The sequence below is a fragment of the Salvelinus fontinalis genome, chromosome 6, assembly GCF_029448725.1.
Source record: "Salvelinus fontinalis isolate EN_2023a chromosome 6, ASM2944872v1, whole genome shotgun sequence".
NCBI classification, from domain to species: Eukaryota; Metazoa; Chordata; class Actinopteri; order Salmoniformes; family Salmonidae; genus Salvelinus; species Salvelinus fontinalis.
Window position 1 is genome coordinate 28,136,605 of NC_074670.1, and position 27,767 is coordinate 28,164,371.

At 42.9% G+C, this 27,767-nt stretch overlaps 2 protein-coding genes across 5 annotated transcripts in view; one reads left to right on the forward strand and one right to left on the reverse strand.

The window, feature by feature from the left end:
- Positions 1–546: 546 nt before the first annotated feature.
- Positions 547–5,950, reverse strand: LOC129857550 (GA-binding protein subunit beta-1-like). Of its 4 annotated transcripts, none has more exons than XM_055925895.1 (9): positions 5,825–5,950; positions 4,854–4,961; positions 4,502–4,669; positions 4,110–4,307; positions 3,714–3,846; positions 3,470–3,550; positions 3,118–3,282; positions 2,181–2,299; positions 547–2,094 (listed from the first exon to the last, which is right to left on the reverse strand). In XM_055925895.1, the coding sequence occupies exons 2-9, from the start codon at positions 4,959–4,961 to the stop codon at positions 1,627–1,629; spliced, it is 1,440 nt and encodes a 479-aa protein (XP_055781870.1). In that variant the 5' UTR covers positions 5,825–5,950; the 3' UTR covers positions 547–1,626. The 4 variants fall into 4 exon arrangements, with proteins under 4 accessions (XP_055781870.1, XP_055781869.1, XP_055781871.1 ...); XM_055925894.1 differs by having other exon boundaries at positions 4,854–4,964; XM_055925896.1 differs by having other exon boundaries at positions 4,110–4,304; positions 4,854–4,964; positions 5,825–5,949.
- A 297-nt stretch (positions 5,951–6,247) lies between these two features.
- Positions 6,248–27,767, forward strand: part of LOC129857548 (tyrosine-protein phosphatase non-receptor type 23-like) — a 28,374-nt gene continuing 6,854 nt past the window's right edge. Inside the window, exons 1-14 of the mRNA XM_055925888.1 lie at positions 6,248–6,485; positions 19,371–19,445; positions 19,570–19,697; positions 25,352–25,428; positions 25,543–25,592; positions 25,728–25,859; positions 25,987–26,067; positions 26,298–26,429; positions 26,534–26,581; positions 26,706–26,762; positions 26,916–26,974; positions 27,103–27,182; positions 27,282–27,462; positions 27,574–27,719. Of these exons, the coding sequence (XP_055781863.1) occupies positions 6,402–6,485; positions 19,371–19,445; positions 19,570–19,697; positions 25,352–25,428; positions 25,543–25,592; positions 25,728–25,859; positions 25,987–26,067; positions 26,298–26,429; positions 26,534–26,581; positions 26,706–26,762; positions 26,916–26,974; positions 27,103–27,182; positions 27,282–27,462; positions 27,574–27,719 (1,330 nt within the window). The 5' untranslated portion in view covers positions 6,248–6,401. The remainder of the gene's footprint in view (positions 6,486–19,370; positions 19,446–19,569; positions 19,698–25,351; positions 25,429–25,542; positions 25,593–25,727; positions 25,860–25,986; positions 26,068–26,297; positions 26,430–26,533; positions 26,582–26,705; positions 26,763–26,915; positions 26,975–27,102; positions 27,183–27,281; positions 27,463–27,573; positions 27,720–27,767) is intronic.

Sequence of the window (27,767 nt, forward strand, 5' to 3'; positions counted from 1 at the left end):
TAAAACTAGTCAGTCAGGGCTAATTCAAAACACATAAGATTTAGATTGTTTTATATTCCTGCAGGTATACACGGAGTGTACAAAACATTAGGAACACCTTAATATTGAGTTGCACCCCCCTTTTGGGGCATGGACTGTACAAGGTGTCGAAAGCGTTCCACAGGGATGCTGGCCCATGTTGACCCCAATATTTCCTACAGTTGTGTCAAGTTGGCTGGATGTCCTTTGGGTGGTGGGCCATTCTTGATACACATGGGAAACGTACTACCATGCCCAATATTTTGTCTTGACCATTCACCCTCTGAATGGGACACATAGACAATCCATGTCTCAAGGCATAAAAATCATTATTTAACCTGTTTCCTCCCGTTTATCTACACTGATTGAAGTGGCATCAAAAAGTGATCATAGCTTTCACCTGGTCAGTTTGTCATAGAAAGAGCAAGTGTTCCTAATGTTTTGCACACTCAGTGTATGTAGATGCATTGTTTGTCGATGAGCAATAGTCATATAATAAATAATCAAAAAGGACAAGTAACATGCATGGAAAGAATAACAATAAGTGCTTATTTATTGAATTCTAAAAAGACATTTGTTAAGAAAGGGGTATTCCACATAAAAAAACAATTCAACATTTTCCCATATTGACTCACTAACATTATTTTGTAGCAAAATGTTTTTTCTTTTTTTTTTATCCTAACCAAATGGAAGATAACCCCTGATAGTGTTCCTTTACGAACATTATAAAAACACATAGTAGGACATAGTGCCAAACTAACGAGTCATCAAAGAGAGCATATGTAAACAATATTTTTCTGAGAGTATTAGTTTAAACTGGACTGCAATGACAGATCAACGTCTATTGACAGACGCTGGTCTATACAGAGTGTAATGCTTTAAAATTTCAAAAAGAACAAAAATAAGAGGTTAAGAATAACATTAACTTACACATTAACTCTAAAATCTAACATTACTTGGAACAAAAAAATGAAAACCTACAGTATCTTAGTGTCTGAGTGGTCTGCAACTAAAATAGTACTAGAAGAGGATATTTAAGACTGAGATTTAAGAAAGCTGGCCAACTAGCAAAGAAACACCGATATCCCACACCTCGATCTCACCCACACATGCCCAAACACTCACACATTGAGGTACGCAAAGAACTACAACTTAGCCAGCCTTGATTCTACCATTTTAAACATGACGCTGATGACAGGAACCGGAAATCCTGTGGATTGAATATCCTATTTAGAATGTGTTGCAAACCTTATTCTTAGGAGAATGAATGCACAGTGCAATCAAACCCACATTTTAGTATTTACACTCCTATGCAAACATACCTTTTCTTACTTTCTCTAAATTCACAGAATAGTTTGTACACTGTGGAGCTATCTGCATCCTTAACTCCTCCCACATATGGCTCAGCGTTAGCTTACAAGTGCTCGCCAATGGCTTCTTCATCAAAAGTATTGCAAGTAAATCAAATAATCTCAAAACCTAGTTACAAATACAAGTACAATGTTATTGTTCTAAAATAACAAACAAGTAATAACCGTTAATATTAATATAAAAGCATAAAACAAGACATATCATGAGAGAACACCAAGAGAACAGAGGGACACTTGACTACCGCCTCCTTCCACGTCCTCGTCCCCTCCCTCTCCCCCGTTTGGGGATTGTTGTGACCTTAGTTGAAGCCTTCTCCGTTTCCTCAGTCTCATCCACTGTTATCTGTTCTCCCTCCCCTGAATCCAGTTCCTCCTCCACTTTAACCAGAATGGTTTCTTCCGGAAATGGGACGTCCTCCTCCCCTTCCACTTTGTCTTCCTCTACAACTCTCTCCTCTGTCTCACATTGTTTTTCTATTTGGACCACCTCTTCCTCTACCTCCTGGACACCTGTGCTGGTAGAACCAGTAGCATTGCTGGTATTGTTGCTCTGTTGTTGCTCTATGGCCTCCTCTAGTCGGAGGCGGTACTGCTCAGCTTCCTGCTCCTTCTGTAGGAGCTGTGTGCGGTACTCCTGGGCCTTCCGGTTGGCCTCCTGCAACTGCTTCTGGAGCTGCTCCCGACTGCTGTCCCCTGACTTCGCTTTCTGAGAACAATGGGCACATACAGTAAGAAGAGAGAAACGATTTCAGAATATTATGCCAAGCAACAAACATGGGGACCATTGCTGACCTTTTCTTTGGGTCTGGTTAGGATGGCTGCAGGCTCTATTCTCCTCTTGCGTGCTGGAGAGGGATAAGGCTCCTGTTCCACCACCTCCTCTGTGATCTGACCAGCCGGGACAGCCACCACTACAGAAACAAAACAGAAACTAATGAATGCATTCATTGTAATGTCTTGAAAAAGGCTGACATGAGCACAATGTAAACTAAATAAATATACACTCAGTGGCCAGTTTATTGGGTACACCCATCCAGTACCGGGTCGGACACCCCTTTGCCTCCAGAACAGTCTGAATTATTCAGGGAACGGATTCTATAAGTTGTGGCATTCAAATGTTGCTCAATTGGTACCAAGGGACCTATCAAGAGGCCTTTTCTTGTTTTTATCTGATAGGAGTGGAACCCGGTGTGGTCGTCTGCTGCAATAGCCCATCCGTAACAAGGATCGTCGAGTTGTGCGTTCCGAGATGCCGTTCTGCACACCATTGTTGTACTGTGCCGTTATTTGCCTGTTTGAGGCCTGCCTGTTAGCTTGCATGATTCTTCATGATTCTTCTTCTTCCATTCTCCTTCGACCAACAAGTTTTTTGCCCACAGGACTGCCACTGACTGGATGTTTATGTTTGTCGCACTATTCTCTGTAAACCCTAGATACTGTCGTGCGTGAAAAGCCCAGGAAAAGCCATTTCTGAAATACTGGAACCGGTGAGCCTGGCACCGACAATCATACCATGCTCAAAGTAGCATAGGTCACTCATTTTGCCCATTCTAACAGTAAATCATACAGTAACTGAATGCCCCGATGCCTGTCTATCTGCTTTTATAGCAAGCCACGGCCACGTTGCTCACTGTCTGTAGGAGCGAACCATTTGTGAACGGGTGATGTGCCTAATAAACTAGTCACTGAGTGTATAAATGGCTATATATGGCTGTGGTTTCCTACTTACTTTGCTGCCCCTGCATAGTGACAAAGAACTGCTGTCCAATTCCTGCAGGCTGCAGGTTGCCGTGTTGGTCCGTCACTAGGGTGATGACCCTCTGACCTCCATCGCCCACTACATGCTGAATGGCCGAGTCCACAGAATCTGCAGCGATCGCATCCTCAGATTTGCCTTTGGGAAAGATAGTTACTTACCATTGCAGTCTAAGAAATATAATACAGATCGTGTTAGCCTTAACGCACAGAGAGTTATCATAATTTTATAGAATGATATAGATCAAAGTACTATTAATTGTAACATGAGTAGCTCAGAGTAATCTGTAGTGTTATCCTCATGGTTATGCATAGACATCACTTACCTGCATTGTTACCCATGGGACCGGAGGCTTCTGCCAGGGCTGCCAGTGTTGCCAGGACTGAGGTGGTAGAGACAGATTCTCCTGGAATAATAAGACAATACAAAACCTCAATCAAGTCATCCCATTTAGAAGCGTCTTGGGTGAGGTCAGGTAGTAACTAAGGTTCCCCATTTATATCAATTATAAATGTCAGTGATTTATATTTGATTTGATATACCTCTACTTAAATTTGTACCCAACTTACTGTAACCTGTGCTCCAGTTGCCCATACCTGACTTGGCGGTGGTGTTGACGAGGTCAGAGAGGTTCACGACCCCAGCAGAGGAGATGATGAACTGGGGCTCTGGGTTCATGTTCACTTGGTTCTGCATGCCATCCTGTGTACATACACAAAACACACCTTGAAGATGTTATCTAACAAGAACAGACACAGTTCCTCCCACATACTGGGCAACAGTTCAACCTTCAGGGTCTCAACACGTGTTACATAAACCAGCGATAAGAACACATACTTGCATGTGTTTAGATGTTTTTCCCCCGTGTTCACTTCCCTTCTTATAGAAACATAAGGGCATTTTCGTGAAAATAAATGAACATCAGAGCCATATAAATACAAAACACACACACACAGTCCCTTCACCTGTAACAGTATCATGAGCTCAGTATTGCTGGTGTCCATGGCGATGTCAAAGGGCGTCTTGTCAAACTTGCTGAGGGAGTGGACGTCTGCTCCATATTTGAGCAGCAGCTCTGCCACCTCTCTGTGACCGTGCTGGGCCGCCCAGTGCAGCGCTGTCATCTTCAGCATGTCCTTAGCATTGATGTCCGCTCCGCTCTGCTAGGAGTACAGCACGCCCCCCAGTGGTGGAAAAGAGATAGGAAAGTGAGACGGGTAGCCTAGATTCCAAAATGAGGTTGGTGAACATTCAACATGAATAAAATAACATTTGTATTTCAGTCACTTTACTAAATATAGAACTGTTAAGTTTTTCATAAAAACAGCTGAATACTGTCAGCTTTGGTTGCCCTTACACTGACTAGCAGCTCCACTATATTGGAGTGGCCCTCCGTGGCCGCCATGTGGAGTGGGGTCCTGTCCACTTTGGTCCGGGCATCCCTGCTAACGCCTGCTCGAAGAAGCACCTCAGCAGTGGAGTGGTGTCCGTACTGAGCCGCTAGATGGAGCGGGGATGTCCCCAGCTAGAACACAGTTTGGTTTATGAGGACCCAGTCCCTACAACACTGTGTCTGGATTGTGTGAAAGAAGCCAGCACTGCAACATAGGTAGATTTGTGATGTACCGCAAAATATCTGAGGAACAATATCTCTGTGTTAGGCTACATGAGGTGAGTGGATGTGAGTATCCCTACAGTGAGACCCTTACCCAATCAGTGGTGAAGGGAGCTCCATTGACCATGAGGGTCCTGACATCATCATCCAGCCCTGCCCGCGCAGCCTCCAGCAGCCGCTTCCCCAGGTCAACCAGTGACATCTACTGGGAGACAGAACGAGTGCTTTTGCGTAAGCGTCAAAACAATAAGACAAACCTCTTGAGTGAATATAAGCCAGGCATTGCTAAAAAGTCTAGAGAAGGTTTTTTTCTGCCAAAATAGTATTGTTTATGCTCTGTGAAAAATGTTGCATCAATATGTTTTATTGGTGTAATATTGATGGTTGTATTGAAGGAAAAATTGCAGTACTAGGAAATATTCAGTTTTTGTAAATGGGAAGCAATCGTAGTCAGAACCCATGTGCAATTGTGGCAGCAATAGGAAACCAACTTGGCAAAAGTGAAATGTTTTATTTTGCTAAAATACAGTGTCAAGTCACAGGCTAGCTGAAGAAACACTGACTGAATGATCGCACAGTTCATTTAGCTGGGCTTGAACTTTTCTCGTTAGCTAGTAATATATCGAATAAATTAACAATCAACCCTATATGCTTTGATACTTGGTTAATGTTACGTTCCGGTGGAAGTCGAATATGAAACTACGGATGTCAAAAAAGTGGGCACCAAATCTGGCTACTTCCACATCCGCACTATTATTGCTAGCTAGCTAGTTACTAGCATTCAGAACTGAAGATGGCTTTGATTTTCACAAGACTTCAAAAGGAGCATATCCACAACACATAATCAATACCATCTTAATAGTATTTCGCGTTGGCGTTTGGGGTATTTCGCTACATTGCAAGATTGTTAGCTGTCTATCTGGCTAGCTATGTCAATGACTTAGTTTTACAAATAGCTAGCTCGTTAGCTTAACGTTAGATAACTAGCTAAATTGCAGAGCTTTTTTATACGGTTTGTTATTTAGCTACAGCTAACTATGGATTCGATTTTCAAGTGTTGCTTACCTTAGATAGTTGTTCGCTAAAAGTGTAACTCTTCTAATTTCTGCCGCCGAATGTGTGTTTATTACACTTTCGTAACTTTGCTAGACAGCTAAACAAATATCATAATATTTATATTTTTTACAGAATCAAATATGGCGGCCAGGCACACCGGAAGTGGTAATAGTATGTAGTGTGCAGCAAAAATGTTCCACAAATGTTCCCACGCTCAAACATGATGATAAAATACATTAGTATCACTTTACATAAGATATACTATTATGTCATGTAGTTATTGCCTAACCAAAAATACTGAATATAGCTAGATGTTTCAAATTCAAACCATCTAGTGAAACAACTAGTCTGATCTAATATAGTGAACTACATTTCCCATAAACATTTGCGCACTGGAATGTTCCTTCGGACGTCACGTCCCTTAGCGTCCATCGTTTCCTGTTGAAGTGTAAATGGAGACATGACACAGTTGTTTGGGGATTATAAGAAACAATATATAGTTAGAAATACACTGAATTAAAAACTGCTGAAGTGATATTTAAATTTAAGTCACTTCAACTCAGGCTCGGTGCAGTCGCTGGCCGCGATGGAGGCGGTCCCCCGTATGCCAATGATCTGGCTGGATCTGAAAGAGGCAGGGGAGTTCGAGTTCAGCCCGTCGGTGAGGCAGGTGAGATTGGTGGGGGAGTGGAGCAACAGGGCACTGCCGGGCGGTTGAGATTGGAAGTCAAGCAGACAAGGATTACGGAAGATAATCATAAGTATCGAGCACATCTAGACAGTTATTAGCCTGACGCATCAAGTAAAGGTAGTTAACTAGCTCGTATCTGGTTAGCTGTGTCAGCCATGACAATCGCCTTTGTTTACAGTTAGTTAGCTAAGTTGATAATTAGTTAGCTATTTATGTCAACATGTAGTTAATGTGTCAGATACCCCAGTCACAATAAATACATAAATTATAGTAGCTAACGAACTAGCTGTCTCGGTTTCTGTGCAGGCCTGATAGTCTAGCTAATAATGATGTCATTGTCACATGCACCCTGGACTAGTTTGCTTTGATGTAGACGCAAGTCTGGCAGGTTGGAATCCTGTATGTTCACACCTCTGTCAGTGGTCATTAAGGGGGAAAAAACATCGTAAAAAATGGCCAAGACATTCAGAAATTAGTGCTGGAATGAGTTAAAATTAGAGAACAGCAGAGTAACGTTAGGTGGAGGGTCATAGTAGAGACAGGGTTTTTTTCTGGCCATGTGATCCGGCCAGGGAAAACTCTGCCATAGTCATCATAACATACTTCTGAGGAAATTCTCCCACACACCCACTACAATTACGCCTTATGCCTTACTATCCAATCTCCTTTCTTCCTCCTCCGCCTCATGCTCCAGATATTACTAGAGAACCTTTGCCCTCTCTGGTCGTTCTTTTTTGCTGCCTTAGTCCCAGATCAATTTTCTAGCAACGTTTGTCAATGACATTCAACGAAGATTACGATTTTTATTATAGCAGTATGGCAGAATGTTTATCTGGAAAGGAAATGAAGGATAACAGTCCATGGAAAGGAAGAGAAAGAAAGCTGGGAGAGGAATGGAGAGAGAATAATAGAGTTTCTTTGTTTAGGCTAGCAGTGCAGCTGGAGTTTTGTAACAGGACAATCTTTGTCCTGTTGAAGCACAATACATATAGACAACCGTGTGTGATTTATTTGGCTACGGCTGACATAAATATATTTTGTTTAAGACAGATATTATGTTGGAGGTGTGTGTGGCTTGTAATAAGGACAAATAATGGTCTTGTTTACCTCCAGACTGTGGCTCCAGTGAGTCTGACTATAAGTGGCTGCTTATTAGAGAGGCTCATCACTGACTGGAGAATACTTACCACAGCAGGGCATGATGGGATTGCTCCAGAGCCATTTGGAGGCCGACTCCTCCCAGTCCAGCCAAAAGGGTCATAGACAACCATGACAAGGGAATGTTGATAAGATTCGGGATTCAATGTTAAGACAGATTGATCATGTATTTGTCATCCAGGTTCAAATTTAGCAGATTACATGTGATGCATGTACAGTGCATTCGGAAAGTATTCAGACCCCTTGACTTTTTCCACATTTTGTTAAGTTACAGCCTTAATTTAAAATGGATCAAATATTTTTTTTCACTCAATCTACACACAATACCCCAAAATTACAAAGCAAAAACAGGTTGACATTTTTGCTAATTTATGAAAAACTGAAATATCATATTTATATAGGTATTCAGACCCTTTACTCAGTACTTTGTTGAAGAACCTTTGGCAGCGATTACAGCCTTGAGTCTTTTGGGGTATGACTCTACATGCTTAGCACACCTGTATTTGGGGAGTTTCTCCCATTCTTCTCTACAGATCCTCTCAAGCTCTGTCGGGTTGGATGGGGAGCGTCGCTGCACAAGTATTTTTAGGTCTCTCCAGAGATGTTTGATCGGGTTCAAGTCCGGGTTCTGGCTGGGCCACTCAAGGACATTCAGAAACTTGTCTCAAAGCCACTCCTGCGTTGTCTTGGCTGTGTGCTTAGGGTTGTTGTCCTGTTGGACGGTGAACCTTCGCCCCCAGTCTGAGGTCCTGAGCGCTCTGGAGCAGGTTTTCATCAAGGATCTCTCTGTACTTTGCTCAGTTCATCTTTCCCTTGATCCTGACTAGTCTCCCAGTCCCTGTTGATGAAAAACATCCCCAGAGCATGATTCTGCCACCACCATGCTAAACCGTAGGGACGGTGCCAGGTTTCCTCCAGACGTGACGCTTGGCATTCAGGGCAAAAAGTTCAGTCTAGGTTTCATCAGACTAGAGAATCTTGTTTGTCATGGTCTGAGAGTCCTTTAGGTGCTTTTTGGCAAACTCCAAGTGGGCTGTCATGTGCCTTTTACTGAGGAGTGGCTTCCGTCTGGCCACTCTACCATAAAGGCCAGATTGTTGGAGTGCTGCAGAGATGGTTGTCTTTCTGGAAGGTTCTCCCATCTCCACAGAGGAACTCTGGAGCTGTGTCAGAGTGACCAACGGCTTCTTGGTCACCTCCCTAACCAAGGCCCTTCTCCCCTGATTTCTCAGTTTGGCCGGGCGGACAGCGTTAGAAAGAGTCTCGTGGTTTCAAACTTCTTCCATTTAAGAATGAAGGAAACAACTGTGTTCTTGGGGACCTTCAAGGCTGCAGAAAGGTTTTGGTACCCTTCCCCAGATTTGTGCCTCGACACAATCTTGTCTCAGAGCTCTCCTTACCATTCCTTCGACCTCATGGCTTGGTTTTTGCTCTAAAGTGCATTGTCAACTGTGGGACCTTACATAGACAGGTGTGTGCCTTTCCAAATCATGTCCAATCAATTTAATTTACCACAGGTGGACTCCAATCAATTTGTAGAAACATCTCAAGGATGATCAATGGAAACAGGATGCACCTAAGCTCAATTTCAAGTCTCATAGCAAAGGGTTTGAATACTTATGCAAATAAGGTATTTCTGTTTTTATTTTATACATTTGCAAAAAATTCTAAAAACCTGTTTTCGCTTTGTCATTGTAGGGTATTGTGTGTAGATTGGTGAGGAAAGTGTATTTTATTTTATTCTATTTTAGAATAAGGTTGTATTGTAATAAAATGTGGGAAAATTTAAGGGGTCTGACACTTTCCGAATGCACTGTATATATACAAAAGTATGTGGACTCCCCTTCAAATTAGTGGATTTGACTATTTCAGACATAAACAGGTGTATAAAATCGAGCACACCGCCATGCAATCTCCATAGACAAACATTGGCAATAGAATGGCTTTACTGAAGAGCTCAGTGACTTTCAACGTAGCACCGTCATAGGATGCCACCTTTCCAACAAGTCATTTTGTCATTTCTCCCCTGCTAGAGCAGCCCTGGTCAACTCTAATTGCTGATATTGTGAAGGGAAAATGTCAAGGAGCAACAACGGCTCAGTCGCGAGGTGGTAGGCCACACAAGCTCACAGAACGGGACCGCCGAGTGCTGAAGTGCGTAAAATCATTTGTCCTCAGTTGCATCACTCACTACCAAGTTCTAAACTGCCTCTGTAAGCAAAGTCAGCACACTAATGCTCTTGTGGCTGAATGGAAGCAAGTTCCCGCAGCAATGTTCCAACATCTAGTGGAAAGCCTTCCCAGAAGAGTGGATGCTGTTATAGCAGCTAAGGGGGGACCAACTCCATATTAATGGCCTTGATTTTGGAATGAGATGTTTGACGAGCAGATTTCCACATACATTTGGTCATGTAGTGTACATGAGTAAATACTATTAATATTTTGTCCACCACTAACTAGATTTGAATAAGTGTTTAATAATCTGTCTGACAAAATCTCAAAATTGATGACATCCTTCCAAAACTACACATCATTGTTTATTAAACATGTGTTTTTTTCAAAAATATTTATCTACAGTACTGCTGTGTATGTATCGTGGAGTTGGTCACCTTTGACCTCAATGCAAATAGAAACACAGTAGGGTAAATCCATTTTAAATTCAATCACTTTTTGACAGCATCCCTTTTGGTTTAAACAAAACATTCCATACATGTTTGCCCATGGAAGAGGTGGTCAGAAAGTTTTTTTTTTTTACCCGAATGCAAAAACATAAAAGATAAAACTGCTCAAAGTTTACCCATTTTGCATACCCCACCATACCATGAGACAGCCATTGTCTTCATCACTGGAAAATATAAACTGTTGAGTTTGATATCATTTAAAAGCTTACAAACAGGGTTGTCAAATTATTTCAGAATTTCTAGATATAACATAAAAACAGATTTGAACCTTTAACGTCAATTATCTAAATGCTTAAACTCAGTTTTTCTTTTCTTCATATTCACATATGTTGTAACTTAGACCCTACTTTACATCATCTGAGGTTTTTGTGTTGTGCCCGCCATCAGTTGACACAACATGCTCTTAAGTACAGGGTGAGTGTCATTTGAATCATAGAAATACAATTCATAGAATGGACCTATCCCTTCAGACCACTGCAATTTATCTGGAACAGTGGGTACACAATTGAAATTGAATACAAATTTGAACTTCTAATTTCTACCACAAAGATGGCCGCCGGTCCACCCACCATTGAATCTCAACTTAAATGGTCATGTTTATTCTATTATCTCTACTCCCCTTAAACAGGAAGCACCAGTGACTCAGGCAATAAGAAAGTGGTCAGATGAAGCAGATGCTAAGTTACAGGACTGTTTTGCTAGCACAGACTGGAATATGTTCTGGGATTCTTCCAATGGCATTGAGGAGTACACCACATCAGTCACTGGCTTCATCAATAAGTGTGTTGATGACGTCGTCCCCACAGTGACCGCACGTACATGCCCCCAACCAGAAGCCATGGATTACAGACAACATCCGCACTGAACTAAAGGGTTGAGCTGACGCGTTCAAGGAGCGGGACTCACACCCGGAAGGTTATAAGAAATCCGGCTATACCCTCCGACGAACCATCAAACAGGCAAAGCGTCAATACAGGACTAAGATTGAATCGTACTACACCGCCGGCTCCGACGCTCGTCGCATGTGGCAGGGCTTGCAAACTATTATAGACTACAAAGGGAAGCACAGCCGCGAGCTGCCCAGTACACGACAAGCTAAATTACTTCTATGCTCACTTCGAGGCAAGTAACACTGAAGCATGCATGAGAGCATCAGCTGTTCCGGACGACTGTGTGATCACGCTCTCTGCAGCCGATGTGAATAAGACCTTTAAACAGGGACAAAGTGCCAGACGGATTACCAGGATGTGCACTCCGAGCATGTGCTGACCAACCGGCAAGTGTCTTCACTGACATTTTCAACCTCTCCCTGCCTAAGTCTGTAATACACAGTGGCACAGTGATGTAATACACAAGGCACAGTGATGCCGAAACGTTGGTAAATACCCATTAAATTGCTGGGAGTTTATACATGGAGTGTGCGACTTTATTTTGATAGTCTGTAATACCAACATGTTTCAAGCAGACCACCATAGTCCCTGTGCCCAAGAACACTAAGGTAACCTGCCTAAATGACTGCCGAACCGTAGCACTCACATCTGTAGCCATGAAGTGCTTTGAAAGGCCGGTCATGGCTCACATCAACACCATTCTCCCAGAAACCCTAGACCCACTCGAATTTGCATACCGCCCCAAATGATCCACAGATGATGCAATCTCTATTGCACTCCACACTGCCCTTTCACACCTGGACAAAAGGAACACCTATGTGAGAATGCTATTAATTGACTACAGCTCAGCGTTCAACACCATAGTGCCCTCAAAGATCATCACTAAGCTAAGGACCCTGGGACTAAACACCTCCCTCTGCAACTGGATCCTGGACTTCCTGATGGTCCGCCCCCAGGTGGTAAGGGTAGGTAAACAACACATCCTCCACGCTGATCCTCAACACGGGGGCCCCTCTGGGGTGCGTGCTCAGTCCCCTGCTGTACTCCCTGTTCACTCATGACTGCATGGCTAGGCACGACTCCAACACCATCATGAAGTTTCTCCGATGACACAACAGTGGTAGGCCTGATCACCGACAACGATGAGACAGCCTATAGGGAGGAGGTCAGAGACCTTGCCGTGTGGTGCCAGGACAACAACCTCTTCAACGTGATCAAGATAAAGGAAATGATTGAGGACTACAGGAAGAGGAGGACCGAGCAAACCCCCATTCTCATCGACGGGGCTGTAGTGGAGCAGGTTGAGAGTTTCAAGTTCCTTGGTGTCCACATCACCAACAAACTATCATGGTCCAAGCACACCAAGACAGTCGTGAAGAAGGAACGACAAAACCTATTCTCCCTCAGGAGACTGAAAAGATTTGGCATGGGTCCTCAGATCCTCAAAGTTCTACAGCTGCACCATCGAGAGCATCCTGACTGGTTGCATCACTGCCTGGTATGGCAACTGCTCTGCCTCAATTACTCTGCACATTGACTCTGTACCTGTACCACCTGTATATAGCCTCACTATTGTTGTTACTGCTGCTCTTTAATTATTTAACTTTTATTTCTTATTTATTGTATTTTTTCTTAACTGCATTGTTGGTTAAGGGCTTGTAAGTAAGCATTTCACTGTAAGGTTGACTACACCTGTTGTATTTAGCGCATGTGAAAAATAAAATTTGATTTCAATAGGTTTCCATTGGAGGATTGCCAGTGTTATTTAAGACAACAGATTCCCATTCAAGTCAACACTATCTGATATTTGAACCTCCAAACATCTTTGTGGTACCATTTGAAAGTAAAAATTTGCTGAAAATGTTAGTACAATTATCAGCCAAACATGACACCCATCCTGTATTCAAGAGCATGTTGTGTCTCAACCGATGGTGGGCAACACACAAAAACCTCAGATCATGTAAAATAGGGTCTAAGTTAGAACAATTTAAGTGTTTTTAGTAATTGACATTTAAGTGGGACTGTGACTGTCTTGTAATTGTCCAGGCCAATGTACACGGTCACCGACATACATAACTGTTTGTACACTTTAACATTGCTATGCTTTTTAATAAAACCATTTTGAAACAAGTAATTACACTTTGTTATCATGGCATTTCATTATTGTTATTCAGATTATTACTTATATTAATCAACAAATTAGGAAATGCCAGGTTGGAGACAGATCTGTCACTTTCTCGTCTTGGCACAACATTAACAGAGATAGGCCAGAGAAGGATGGTGGGAGGGGCTATAGGAGGACGGGCTCATTCTAATGGCTGGAATTGAATTTTTGGAACAGTCAAACAAGGTTTCATATGTCAGACACTGTTCCATGCATACCATTCCAGACATTACAATGAGCCTGCCCTCCTATATCCTTATCCCACCAGCCTCCACTGATATGCCTACCTTGTCCTTGTCTGTTGACTTTTCTGCATATAGCTACATTTTATTTATACAGTTCCTATTTCGACGCACAAAACCATTCAAACAAATTATTCTCATAATGTCACATTAATTTGAATGGTTAAATTAAAAAAAAAAAGGTATTTGTTGACTTACTGTGTGAGGTGAAGAAAATATTACTGAGAAGCCCAGTTGGGCACTCTTCTACATTTGACATTAGCGAGAAGCAGGCCAGGTACTTCTATCGTAGGGATTCCACCGCTTCCAAATTCGCCAGGCGAAATCCCGCCCCCATTCATTTTCAATGGGAACGCGCAGAGAAATGCGCAGGGGATTGTGGGAAGGTGAGCGGTGCGAACTCTGCTAGCGGAGCGATATAAAAAGTTCAGCTCTGCTCTACTTTATGCAAATTGCACGCGGCCACCGCTGCCGCTAATCAATCAAGTGAGGAGCAGATAATCTTTCATTCATGGCAGGTAGTTCCGAGCAAGCTCAACCAAAAAAAGATGGAGGAAAGCCAATCATCGCTGCGTCTGGGATTCCAATTCTATATGATTTTGCTATGCTAGAATACAGTGACAAAATCATAAGGTACATGGCATGGAGGAGGATTGCAGAGATTGTTGAGGGTGGGTGAAGAGAGATTTACACAACAATGTGCGTGTGCTCATAAACCTCGAAACTGATCAAAGCCACCATTCGTGAAGGTGTTGAGTAAATTCAATTGTGAAATTTGCCATCCGAAGGATATAAAACGCCAGTAAGACGCATTATAAGATTGTAAATTATACACTATGCATGCATTTCCCATGTAATATGCTACTAATTGGATAATGGTATTTTAACATTATGATTATCATATTATAGTTTATGGCTCTTCATTATACTTGTGTCATGAAATTGATGATTATAGCTCACTCCCTGTAAAATACATAGGCGTACATGTACACGAATGGGTACTTTGAGTAAAGGAATTCGGGCTTTGACTTGCAAATGTTGTTGTGTAAATTTCTCTTTACCCATCATCAACATCTCTGCAATTGACCATCTGATTTAGTCTCTATTCTAAGGTAAAATTACCAACACTCCCCACACCATATTATTTTCATTTTTTACACGTTTAATTAGCCTACAAGTTGCTAGCTCCTTATTTTCATGTACAATACTGTACTTAGAATATAAGGGTTGGATTTGCACTAAACAATTTCAGGTGAGAAAAATTATGTAAAAATCTGGCTCATGGTTAGCTTCATATACATTATCTACTGGTATCATTTTCAATTGGAGAGCTCACAACTGGACAAAAAGGTCATGTTCATTTAAGAAAGCAACACAGACAAATTAGAGACGGATCCTGTTCACACCTTTATTGCAGAATTGTGATCTGTGATGAATGAACATTGACACTACTGTAGTTCATCTTGAATTATGTTTTTAAGTTAACAATTAAAACAAGTTTAAACACTTCAATGAATCAACATTGAATGAATCAAATTATAATTTCAAAAGTATAAATAATGTAACTTGTTTGTAAATGTTACAAATCTTAGTAATTAGGCTATTATTACTAAAGCATAATTTCAGGTGTACAAAAAAGTCCATACCAGAGGTGACCAACCTTGCTCCACTCTCTGATATACTGGGTGAGCATGCTTCTATTCCAGCCCAGTAATAATACACATTATTATCAACTGATTAGGTTTGGTAAGTTAAATCAGGTGTGTTAGTGCTGGGCTGAAACAGAAGCCTGCACACCCAGTGTACCTCCAGGAGAAGGATTGGCCAGTTGTAATAAGTTTGTAGCCTATATTGTGTGTAATTTTTAAATGTATTGTTGTATACAACATTTACTAACATACCATGCATTTGGAAAGTATTCAGACCCCTTGACTTTTTCCACATTTTGTTACGTTACAACCTTATTCTAAAATGGATTCAATTTAAAGAATGTCCTCAATCTACACACAATAGCCCATAATGACAAAGCGAAACCAGGGTGTTAGACATTTTTGCAAAATACAGAAATACCTTATTTACATAAGTATTCAGACCCTTTGCTATGAGACTCGAAATTGAGCTCAGGTGCATCTTGTTTCCATTGATCATCCTTGAGATGTTTCTACAACTTGATTGGAGTCCACCTTTGGTAAATTCAATAGAGCTCCGAGACAGGACTGTGTTGAGGCACAGATCTGGGGAAGGGTACCAAAACCTTTCTGCAGCATTGAAGGTCCCCAAAAACACAGTGGCCTCCATCATTCTTAAATTGAAGCAGTTTGGAACCACCAAGACTCTTCCTAGAGCTGGCCACCCGGCCAAACTGAGCAATCAGGGGAGAAAGGCCTTGGTCAGGGAGGTGACCAAGAACCCGATGGTCACTCTGACAGAGTTCTTCTGTGGAGATGGGAGAACCTTCCAGAAGACAACCATCTCTGCAGCACTCAACCAATCAGGCCTTTATGGTAGAGTGGCCAGACGGAAGCCACTCCTCAGTAAAAAACACATGACAGCCCACTTGGAGTTTGTCAAAAAGCACCAAAAGGACTCTCAGACCATGATAAACAAGGTTTTCTGGTCTGATGAAACCAAGATGGAACACTTTGGCCTGAATGCCAAGCGTCATGTCTGGAGGAAACCTGTCAACATCCCTACGGTGAAACATGGTGGTGGCAGCATCATGCTGTGGGGATGTTTTTCAGCGGCAGGGACACTAGTCAGGATCGAGGGAAAGATGAACGGAGCAAAGTACCGAGAGTTCCGTGATGAAAACCTGCTCCAGAGCGCTCAGGACTTCGGGCTGGGGCGAAGGTTCACCTTCCAGCAGGACAACAACCCTAAGCATACAGCCAATACAATGCAGGAGGGGCTTCGGGATAAGTTTCTGAGTTTCCTTGAGTGGCCCAGCCAGAGCCTGGACTTGAACCCGATCGAACATCTCTGGAGGGATCTGAAAATAGCTGTGCAGGGACGCTCCCCATCCAACCTGACAGAGCTTGAGAGGCTCTGCAGAGAAGAATGGGAGAAACTCCCCAAATACAGGTGTGCCAAGCTTGTAGCGTCATACCCAAGAAGATTCAAGGCTGTAATCGCTGCTATAAGTGCTTTAACAAAGTACCAAGTAAAGGGTCTGAATACTTATGTAAACATGATATTTCAGATTTTGCTACAATTGAGCAAAATTGAGGTCGCAGAGAGATGTTTGAGGCCGGGACCAGGAGCTGATCAAAGTCAGCCAGCAGCACGTTCCGCGACCTGTACATATTCCTGTAGATGCACTCGTTCATGGTGGTCAGCTGGCCGTTGAGGTGGATTTCCCCTTCCAGCTCCTGGGCCTCCTACCCAGTAGAGGGCTTGAGGAAGTGGTTGATGGGCCAGTCGATCACTTCCAGAGTGCCCTCTTCTGCGTAGTACTGGAGGATGGGGAAGTCCTCCCATCTCTCCCTGTTCTGGATAGTCAGGATAGTTAGAAATGTCTGGCTGAGGGCATCCTGGCTCTCGAGGTGTGTGGTGAGAGTGACGTGTGTGGCTTTGCATCCTGGTCCTTCAAGGCCGGGCATGTCTGCGGCCGCATACAGCTTTCCATAGTGGACCCTGTGCATTACGACATCGGCTGGAGCGACCTGGGGTGCCTGTCCAGAGCAGCAAAACACACAGTACAGAGACGTGGTTCGGTCTTTGTTGACCATGGCAATGATGCGCATGGCTCCCCTTCCCCTGTGGTCCTTGTATGCAGACACTATTAGATGCATTGAAACCTTGACTGGTGTTATAGTGCATTTGGCAGTGTGAACAGGGCAGCTAGAGTGGAAAGGGGGAGGAATGGAGCAAGCTTGAGTAGAGTTGGTTCTGAAAGTCACCAATGGCCCCAGACACAGGATGATCAAACAGACTTTCCCTAACTGACTCCTGGTTTGGTGCAGGTCAGTCACCGGATCTGTAGGAGTATGTGTCCCAATCAACAATCATGATGATAACACAACATTGATAACAACATCATGATTGTTATAAAGATCCTCATCATCCCTGTCATAATCAAAACATTGACAGGAATTTTATCAGCGATGCAATGAACAATCAGGCAGGGAAAATCAAGACATATGGGCTTTCAATCGTGTTAATCCATTTGGTCCACCGTCCCCAAACAACCATCTCCAGATATCTCCATGATTACCTGTCGTCTGTGGGAACCTCCACATCCTGGTCAGTCTGTGGGGCTGAAGGGGAGTCTCTCATCTCTCCGTTGTCAGAAGAGTCAGGCTCGGATCCAGACGGCACTGCTGCTCTTCATCTCAACATCTACAGGAGAATAAAGCGGGGTCTCTTGGCGACCAAATAAAACAAGAGACTAGATTTAGGCCTGGATTCTATTCATAGAGCAGCGTGCTGGGAAGCTGACGATGCAGCTTTTATAGGCATTTTCCCAGACGTTCGCCAGATCTTATTCACAGTAAAAGCTGTGCATGTTGGCTCAATCGGGAATAACCTTTGTATGTCAACCGCGCTATAACCAGAGGAGGCTGGTGGGAGGAGCTATAGGAGGCCAGGCTCATTGTAATGTCTGTAATGGATTAAATGGAACGGTATCAAACACATAAAATATATGGAAACCACATATTAGACTCTGTTCCACTATTCCATTTCAGCCATTAGAATGAGCCCATCCTCCTATATCTCCTCCCACCAGCCTTCTGTGGCTATAATGTAGATCTAACATGGACCTAACGTGGCTTTAGGCTAACAAAGACCAAAAAAATGAATTAAACACAAACTGTCTGGGAGATTCAGATTCATTTCCTTTGTCCACACAATAGGTGCAGACCTAGTCATTTTTTATTACATGGATTAATTGGATTGGATGATGGATTAATTATGAATGTCAGTGCTAAATTCATGCTGCATCCTGCTTGAACAATGAGATGGTGGGGATGCAGGGCATTGAATATTGAAGTTACTTAGGATGGCGTATAGCTCCAGAATGCTGTGGTAGCCATGCTGGTTAAGTGTGCCTTGAATTCTGAATAAATCACAGACCATGTCACCAGCAAGGCACCCCCACACCACCTTCTTCAAGGTGGGAGCCACAAATGCGGAGATCATCCGTTCACCTACTCTGCGTCTCACAAAGACACAGCGGTTGGAACCAAAAATCTCTAATTTAGACTCATCAGACCAAAGGACAGATTTTCACCTGTCTAATAGGGTTATCTTCTGTAAACCACCCCTACCATGTCACAACAAAACTGATTGGCTCAAACGTATTAAGAAGGAAAGAAATTCCACAAATGAACTTTTAACAATGCACACCTGTTAATTGAAATGCATTCCAGGTGACTACCTCATGAAGCTGGTTGAGAGAATTCCAAGAGTGTGCAGTGCTGTCATCAAGGCAAAGGGTGGCTACTTTGAAGAATCTCAAATATAACATATATTTTGATTTGTTTAACACTTTTTTGGTTACTACATGATTCCATATGTGTTGTTTCATAGTGTTGATGTCTTCACTATTATTCTACAATGTAGAAAATAGTAAAAATAAAGAAAAACCCTTGAATGAGTAGTGGTGTCCAAACGTTTGACTGGTACTGTAAATCTATTTCTGATTGAATGAATAGACCTTATTGGTTAAATAAATTTATTTGCTGAGCTCCCAATGGCCCCTCTTATCTGCTTTCCCTCTGTCCTTTCAGTTCATTCTGAAGAACTATGGGGAGAATCCAGACAGCTATAATGAACAGCTGAAGAAGCTGGAGACACTGAGACAGGTATGAACTGGGACTGAGCGAGTTGTGCTATGCAAATGTCATATGTTGTGATTTATTTGTTATGTAGGTCATATACTATACTGTACTGTCTTTCTATCATATAATAAGTAAGTGTTTGTGGCAGGGTGCGGTGAATGTGACGCGGGACTTTGAGGGCTGCAGCATTTTGAGGAAGTACTTTGGGCAGCTGCACTACCTCCAGAGCCGTGTGCCTCTGGGGCCTGGGCAGGAGGCAGCAGTACCCATCTCATGGTATGAGGCAATGAAGTACACATAGGAGCCCTATATTTACACACTTACCCATGAGATGCTTATCATACACACACTTGCTTTCATAAACTCGCAGACAGCTACGGAAAGACCGGAAGAACACAAGGTAACACTTTATTTGGATATTCCATCTGTAGATGCTCGACAGACTATCAGTAACATTTCAACTATCTACTAACCCTATCATTAACCCTCATCCTAACCCTAAACTTAACCCTAGCCCCAACCTTAACTCTTACCGTAGCCCTTATTCTAAACCCTCCCTAACTGGAACCTTAGCAAGCAGTTGCTTATCAGCAGATATCTCTAGAGCATCCACAGAGCATCTACAGATGGACAATCTGGACTATCCAAATAAAGTGTGAGCGAACACACACACACTTTCATAAGCTCTCCCTACCATATGCGTAGACACACACACCACACCCTCGGGTATGCAATACAGTGTGTCGCCAATTTCATTCTCTCTTACCAGGACAGAAATATTTTCTGGAAAAACAGTTACTATGAAACAAAGATGAATGATAGTAAAAAGGTTTGGATCACCTTAAATAATATGTTGTGCAAACTCAGTTCCATCATTCATTGAATCAGATGGCTCATTCATCACAAAACCCACTATTGCCAACTACTTTAATAATTTTTTCATTGGCAAGATTAGCAAACTTTGGCATGCCAACAACAAATTCTGAACCTACACATCATGAACGACAAGCATTGTAATTCTGTAAAGTGAGTGTGGAAGTGGTGAAACAAATATTGTTGTCTATCAACAATGACAAACCACCTGGTTCTGACAACTTGGATGGAAAATTACTGAGGATGATATTGCCACTCATATTTGCCAGAGGAAGCCTAGAGGAAAGTGTGTGTACTCAGACCTGGAGGGAAGCAAAAGTCATTCTGCTCCCCAAGAATAGCAAAGCACACTTTACTTGCTCAAACAGCTGACCAATCAGCCTGTTACCAACCCTTAGTAAACTTTTGGAAAGAATAGTGTTTGACCAGCTACAATGCTATTTCCCGGTAAACAAATGAACAGCAGATTTTCAAAACGCGTATAGGGATGGGCATTCAACATGTACGCCACTTACACAGATGACTGATGATTGGCTAACAAAATAATAAGGAATAAATAAAAAGATTGTGGGACCTGTTTTGTTGGTCTTCAGTGCAACTTTTGACATTATCTATAATAATCTGCTGCTGGAAGGCGTATGTGTAATGTAATGTTCTCTCAATTTTTTTCAGACACTGAGCAAATCTCAGGTCTGCTTAACGTGAACTTTGAACATTGTGAAAATTCTGTGCAACTTCCAGTGTGCGTTTACTGTGAACCCGGAGGCTGTACCCGCTTTAAGTTACAGTTTTAGTGGTGGCCATGTCGGCTACTGTGGCTATTTGATCATAACGTAAGCCTACCAGAGTGGCCTACCATCAAAACAATTGAGAAAATGCATCCCATAACATTTTAACGTGGAAACGGCTGTTCTATCATTCAGCCTAACTTAGCAACCAATGTGTGGTGCTCAATGTAGGCCTACATTCCATGAGACTTTTGAAAAAACATGCAGGGCTTGACATGAACCTGTTAATCCACTTGTCCTTCAGACAAGGAGGTGACTGAAAACGTTGTTGTGTTGTTTGATGCAAGAAACCACTTTACAAAATAAAATGCATGATTATTCCCATACCATTACGACAGAGAATCAGACAAATTATTCTACCCTCTGCCTATTGGCTACTTAGCTTATTCAAGCATGTCTCAAAATACAACACTGCCCCTTTAAGACATTAAAAAAAAGCTCTTTACCAGACTCACTTTTCAAAGACGTCTGGAGATGTATATGTTTTGTGCTCTTGTAAGAAGCAATCACTCCCCTATTGCTGACTACAAATGATCTATAACTGGGCTAATAACTCACTAACTAGCAAAGGATATGAACAAAATGTACACACGTGGCTACAGCAGCTCTTACTTTGACTTCAAGTTAAGTGCATCTACTCACGACCCCTCATGCTGCAAACACAGTCCAGTTCAAAGTAAATGGGAATGAGCTATTTGCATATAGGCCTACTGCAACTCTGATTGTTTATACCGCACCGGGCTAAGTAGTGTGTGTCAATGTAATAGAATCCTACTCTGGTGCGTTCTGCTGACAACAAAATCTCTTACATAGTTTGTTTTGTTTCGGTAATATTGCATTGATTCGATCACAATTGCCATGGCAAATGGATACGTTGATAGTGTTAACAGGGAAAACTCTAGAACAGTGGTCACCAACCTTGTCTGAGTCAAGATCACTGAGTCAAAATGCAAGCCGAGATCTACCGCTCAGATTTTTTTTAACATGACTTTAAAAAACGTAAGCCATTGCAACAATCAATTAATATTAGTACTGTAGCAGTGAGGTTTGTGCAGTAAGTTATAGGTCCAATACATTATCACTGCATATTGGCTTTGCTTTAATTGCCCTGCCAATGCATTGTTGTTCGGGCATTTAAAAAAAAAAATGGCATTGTAACATTTGAGGTGGGCTATATGATCACGCCGGTAATAGATCCGTTGTTGTATTACTTGTGAAGCACAGCTGGGGGGGATGGTGCCTGCATCTGATGATCAGTCTCAGCGGAGGGAGAGAGCAACAGACTGAGGATCTCGCATCTCCACATCCCTCCACTGACACTGACCAGAAGGGACACCATCTTCCATCTGGCGAAACTCGACACGCACCACATTATTTCTGCCTCATGCACAAAGTCATGTTGAACAGAAAAAGTGAAATATTCCTCGATATTAAAAAAGACCCAAGCCGCTAATAATAACAACAATGCCAGCCTATAGATACACTTTCCTACTTATTCATTACTGCTGCAGTGCTTGTTGTAGCTCTGAGTGGATAAAGGAACAACGTGCATTTTCTGGCTTATAAAAGTGTTGAATACAAAGTGTTGACAGTGCTGAGTAAGAACTTAAACATGAACTCAGTCATAAAAACAGCATCTCTTTTCTGCATTCGTTGACAGTCTCTCTAGTCATGGTTTTAAACGTTTAGAAATCTCACAGTAGCAACTTTCTGAAGCTTTCTTTTATGCCACACTACGTTACTGCAGACACGGTCATCTGAGCCATCTGATTGGCCAGCGGTAGGCCTATAGTGCACTTAATTTGCTCTCTGGGCTCGCAGGGAAGGCAGAGTTTGTACCTTCAGACACATTGACTATCCTACCGATCCTTGACTTTGGCGATGTCATTTACAAAATGGCCTCCAACACTCTACTCAGCAAATTGGATGTAGTCTATCACAGTGTCATCCGTTTCGTCACCAAAGCCCCATATACTACCAACCACTGTGACCTGTATACTCTCGTTGGCTGGCCCTCGCTTCATATTTGTCGCCAAACCCACTGGCTCCAGGTCATCTATAAGTCCTTGCTAGGTAAAGCCCCGCCTTATCTCAGCTCGCTGGTCACCATAGCAGCACCCACCCATAGCACGTGCTCCAGCAGGTATATTTCACTGGTCATCCCCAAAGCCAATTCCTCGTTTGGCCGCCTTTCCTTCCAGTTCTCTGTTGCCAATGACTGGAACCGATTGCAAAAATCACTGAACCTGGTGACTCATATCTCCCTCACTAACTTTAAGCATCAGCTTTCAGAGCAGCTTACAGATCATTGCACCTGTACATAGCCCATCTGTAAATAGCCCATCCAACTACCTCATCCCCATATTGTTGTTTATTTATATATATATATTGTTGTTCCTTTGCACCCCAGTATCTCTACTTGCACATTCATCTTCTGCACATCTATCACTCCAGTGTTTATTTGCGAAATTATAATTATTTCGCCACTACGGCCTATTTATTGCCTTACCTTCCTAATCTTACTTCATTTGCACACACTGTATATAGACTTTTCTATTTTGTTATTGACTGTACGTTTGTTTATTCCATGTGTAACTCTGTGTAGTTGTTTGTGTCACAGTGCTTTGCTTTATCTTGGCCAGGTCGCAGTTGCAAATGAGAACTTGTTCTCAACTGGCCTACCTGGTTAAATAAAGGTGAAATAAAATAAATGAAATGGTTCAAAATGGCAACAGCTCGCCTACCCGGCTCGCGGGGCAGCTGAATCGGGTGTACCTACCGCCAACAGCTCAAGACTAATACAAAAAATAGGCTTTATCGTTGGGTTTTTTACAGAAATGTTTGGCAATCGACTAGGAATGTCTTGGAGATCTACCAGTTGATGACCGCTGCTCTAGAAGGTTGAGTGGTTCAATCTCGTGCTTCTCTCTGTTGGCTGATATTTCTGTGTGGCAGTCCCGGGCTACGCGCACAGCATAGAGGGAGCATTGGTATTATGGCTTTACATCCCATGTTATATTGTGGATTGAGAGTTACCTGTATAACAGAACACAGGCCCCTTACTATTCAATCTTTACTAATGACCTGCCGCTGGCTCTGAGTTAAGCCTGTTTGTCTATGTATGCTGATGACTCAACACTATACACGTCAGCAACCACAGCAAGTGAAATCACTGCAGCGTTTACCACAGAGCTGCAGTCAGTTTCAGAGTGGGTGGCAAGAAAGCAGTTGGTCCTAAATATTTCAATACCTAAAAGCATTGTATTTGGGACAAATCATTCACTAAACCCTAAACCTCAACTAATGAACCATTTGGAAATTGAGAAAGTTGAGGAGACTAAACTGCTTGGAGTAACCCTGGATTGTAAACGGTCATGGTCAAAACATATTGACCCAACAGTAACTAAGATGGGGAGAAGTGTGTGCATAATAAAGCGCTGCTCAGCCTTCTTAACAATGCAATCATCAAGGCAGGTCCTACAGGCCCGAGACTACTGTCCAGTCGTGTGGTTAGGTGCCACAAAGAGGGACCTAGGAAAATGACATTTGGCCCAGAACAGGGCAGCACGGCTGGCTCTTAAATGTACACGGAGAGTTAACATTATGTCAGTCTCACCTGGCTCAAAGTAGAGGTCAGATTGACTTCATCACAACTTGTATTTGCGAGAAGCATTGACATGTTGAATGCACCAAGCTGTCCGTTTAAACTATTAGCACACAGCTCAGACACCCATGCATACCTCACAAGACATGCCACCAGAGGTCACTTCACAGTCCCCAAGTCCAGAACAGACTATGGGAGGCGCACAGTACTACATAGAAACATGGCTACATGGAACTCTATGCCACATCAAGTAACTCATGCAAGCAGTACAATCAGATTTTTTAAAAACTGATAAAAATACACCTTATGGAACAGCCGGGAATATGAAGACACACACACATGCACAGACAGACACACACACGATAACATACTCACTATACACATATACATGTATTTTGTGTTGTAGATATGTGGTTGTAGAGTAGTGGCCTGAGGGAAGACACTTATTAATGTGTCGTAGAAATCTGTTTTGTATTGTAATGTTTTTCAAATTGCATATAACTGCCTTAATTTTGCTGGACCCCAAGAAGAGTACCTGCTGCCTTGGCAGGAACTAATGGGGATCCATAATACATACAAATACAGACAGGCCCAAACATGTAGACACACACCACACCCTTATGAATGCAAAACAGTGTGTCAACAATTTCATTCTCTCCTATCAGGACAGAAATATTTTCTGGAAAAACAGTCACTCATGATGACATCAGCTATGAGCAAGCCTGCATCCTCTACAACCTGGGTGAGTTGAACCATTTGGTGGTGAAGTGTAAAAGTGACCTTAGATCCGCACTGAGGGCCTAACCAGCCGTCAAACAGCTATGTCCTGATTGCCATGATGTTGTCTTCTCTGTAGGTGCTCTCCACTCCATGTTGGGAGCCATGGATAACAGGGTGTCCGAAGAGGTGAGCAGAAGCAACACGTTAACCTCTCTCTCCATGACATCTCACACTGACATCCATTGTATTGCCCTCTTCTTTCTATCGCTTACATCCTCACTCCCTTCTGTCTCCCTTCCTCCCCTCTCTCTCTCCCTCTAGGGGATGAAGGTGTCATGTACACACTTCCAGTGCTCCGCGGGGGCCTTCTCCTACCTGAGGGACCACTTCAGCCACAACTTCAGCGTGGACATGAGTCACCAGATCCTTAACCTCAACATCAACCTCATGCTGGTAACTATCGCACACACACACGTGCGCACATGCATGTGTTCTCACAAGCATGAACACACACACACACACACACACACACACACACACACACACACACACTTCATTGTTATTATTTGTCTCCATTCAGGGTCAGGCTCAGGAGTGTCTCCTGGAGAAGTCCATGCTGGACAACAGGAAGAGTTTCCTTGTAGCCCGCATCAGTGCTCAGGTAAATCTCTCTCCTCTCAACACAAGACGTAGTAGCAGGGCACGATTACACCCTCTAGACCTCAGTTGCCATAGAGCGGTCGTTCTCAATAGGCATCAAACGGGGAGGGACTAACTGAACTTATCCAATAAGAAAATGCTACTTGTTTTCTGTTGCAAAACGTTTCGCTACGGTATGCCCTAATGAGTATGACCCAGGTGTGCGACTGTTCTGTTGTTGGCCTGGTCTAGGTGGTGGACTACTATAAGGAGGCGTGCAGGGCTCTGGAGAACTCTGACACGGCCTCCATGCTGGGTAAGATCCAGAAGGACTGGAAGAAACTGGTGCAAATGAAGATCTACTACTTTGCGTCCATCGCCCATGTGAGTTTGAGACAGGACTGTGAGTTGTGAGGGAGTGTATTGCGAATGTGTTCTCAATTTGGTTTACGGATACTCTTTTATTGAATAACATTATTTATTTTCAGCTGCATATGGGGAAGCAGGCTGAGGAGCAACATAAATATGGAGAGCGGGTATGTCACCTTCTTGACTACCCCTATTCCCCCTGTGTATATTCCTCTGCATACCTCTACATGCATACCAATGTCTCTCCTCATACACCTATTTTTCTAAAGCTGTGTGTTTTTGTGTTAACAGCTGGCTTACCTGCAGAGCTCCTTAGACAAACTCAGTGAAGCCATCAAGTTGGCCAAGGTACAGTCACCTTCCAATTGACTCTGTGTGTGTAACCTTTTTCATTTGGCATTCTGAAATGTATTATTTTGTATCTGTTATCAAGCTTACAATAACAAAGGAACTGTCTTTATGCTCCTTCCCCTCATCTCTCATTCTCTCTTCTTTGAGCAGGGTCAGCCGGACAGTGTGCAGGAGGCCTTGAAGTTCACCATGGATGTGATAGGGGGAAAGTAAGCAGCTATATTCATTTCTGATTGTGGGTAGGTTGGTAGAATCTTTGAGATAGGTAGACAGTCACACTCTTTTTGATCTGTCTTCTCCTTTTATTTTGCTCTTCCTTATCCCCTGTCCCTTGTAGGTTCAACTCTGCCAAGAAAGACAATGACTTCATCTACCATGAGACTGTGCCCTCGTTGGAGACTCTTGCTTCTGTCAAAGGTCACATTGAACCCTGACCTATGACCTCTCCTCACACACAACCTCTCCTGCATTTCATATACTATATTTGGATTTTCATTGTCATCATGTCCTCTCTAGGTGCCCCCCTGGTGAAGGCCTTGCCCGTGAACCCAACTGATCCCAGTGTCACAGGCCCAGACCTGTTTACCAAGCTGGTGCCCATGGCTGCCCACGAGGCCTCCTCTCTCTACAGTGAAGAGAAGGCCAAGTTGCTACGGGACATCATGGCCAAGATAGACAGCAGGAATGAGACTCTAGAGTGAGTAGGAGAGTCGGAAGGGCTGTGTGTGTATTTGTGTCGTCTCGGTACGCCTTTTACGATTTAATATAGTGACTTTGTGTGGTTACTGATCTAGCTCTGGGTTTACAGGCAGTTTATGGACTCTCTGGGTCTGGAGCCAGACTCAGTAGATAACCTGGACATGTACAGTCACATCCCCCCTGTACTGATGGAGAAGTGTGCTGCGCTCAGTGTCAGACCAGACACCGTCAAGAGCCTCATTCAGTCCATGCAGGGTGAGTGGTTGGCCTGGGACACACACATACACATGTCACACGCACACA

Bases quoted from the DNA above. Each gene is read 5' to 3' on its own strand.
- LOC129857550 (XM_055925895.1), bottom strand. From the start codon at position 4,961: ATGTCACTGGTTGACCTGGGGAAGCGGCTGCTGGAGGCTGCGCGGGCA. The intron at 3,551-3,713 runs GTAAGTTGGGTA...TTATTATTCCAG, and splicing joins CAACTGGAGCACAGGTTACA to GAGAATCTGTCTCTACCACC. The intron at 2,300-3,117 runs GTAAGTAGGAAA...TTGTTTCTGTAG, and splicing joins CACTATGCAGGGGCAGCAAA to TGGTGGCTGTCCCGGCTGGT.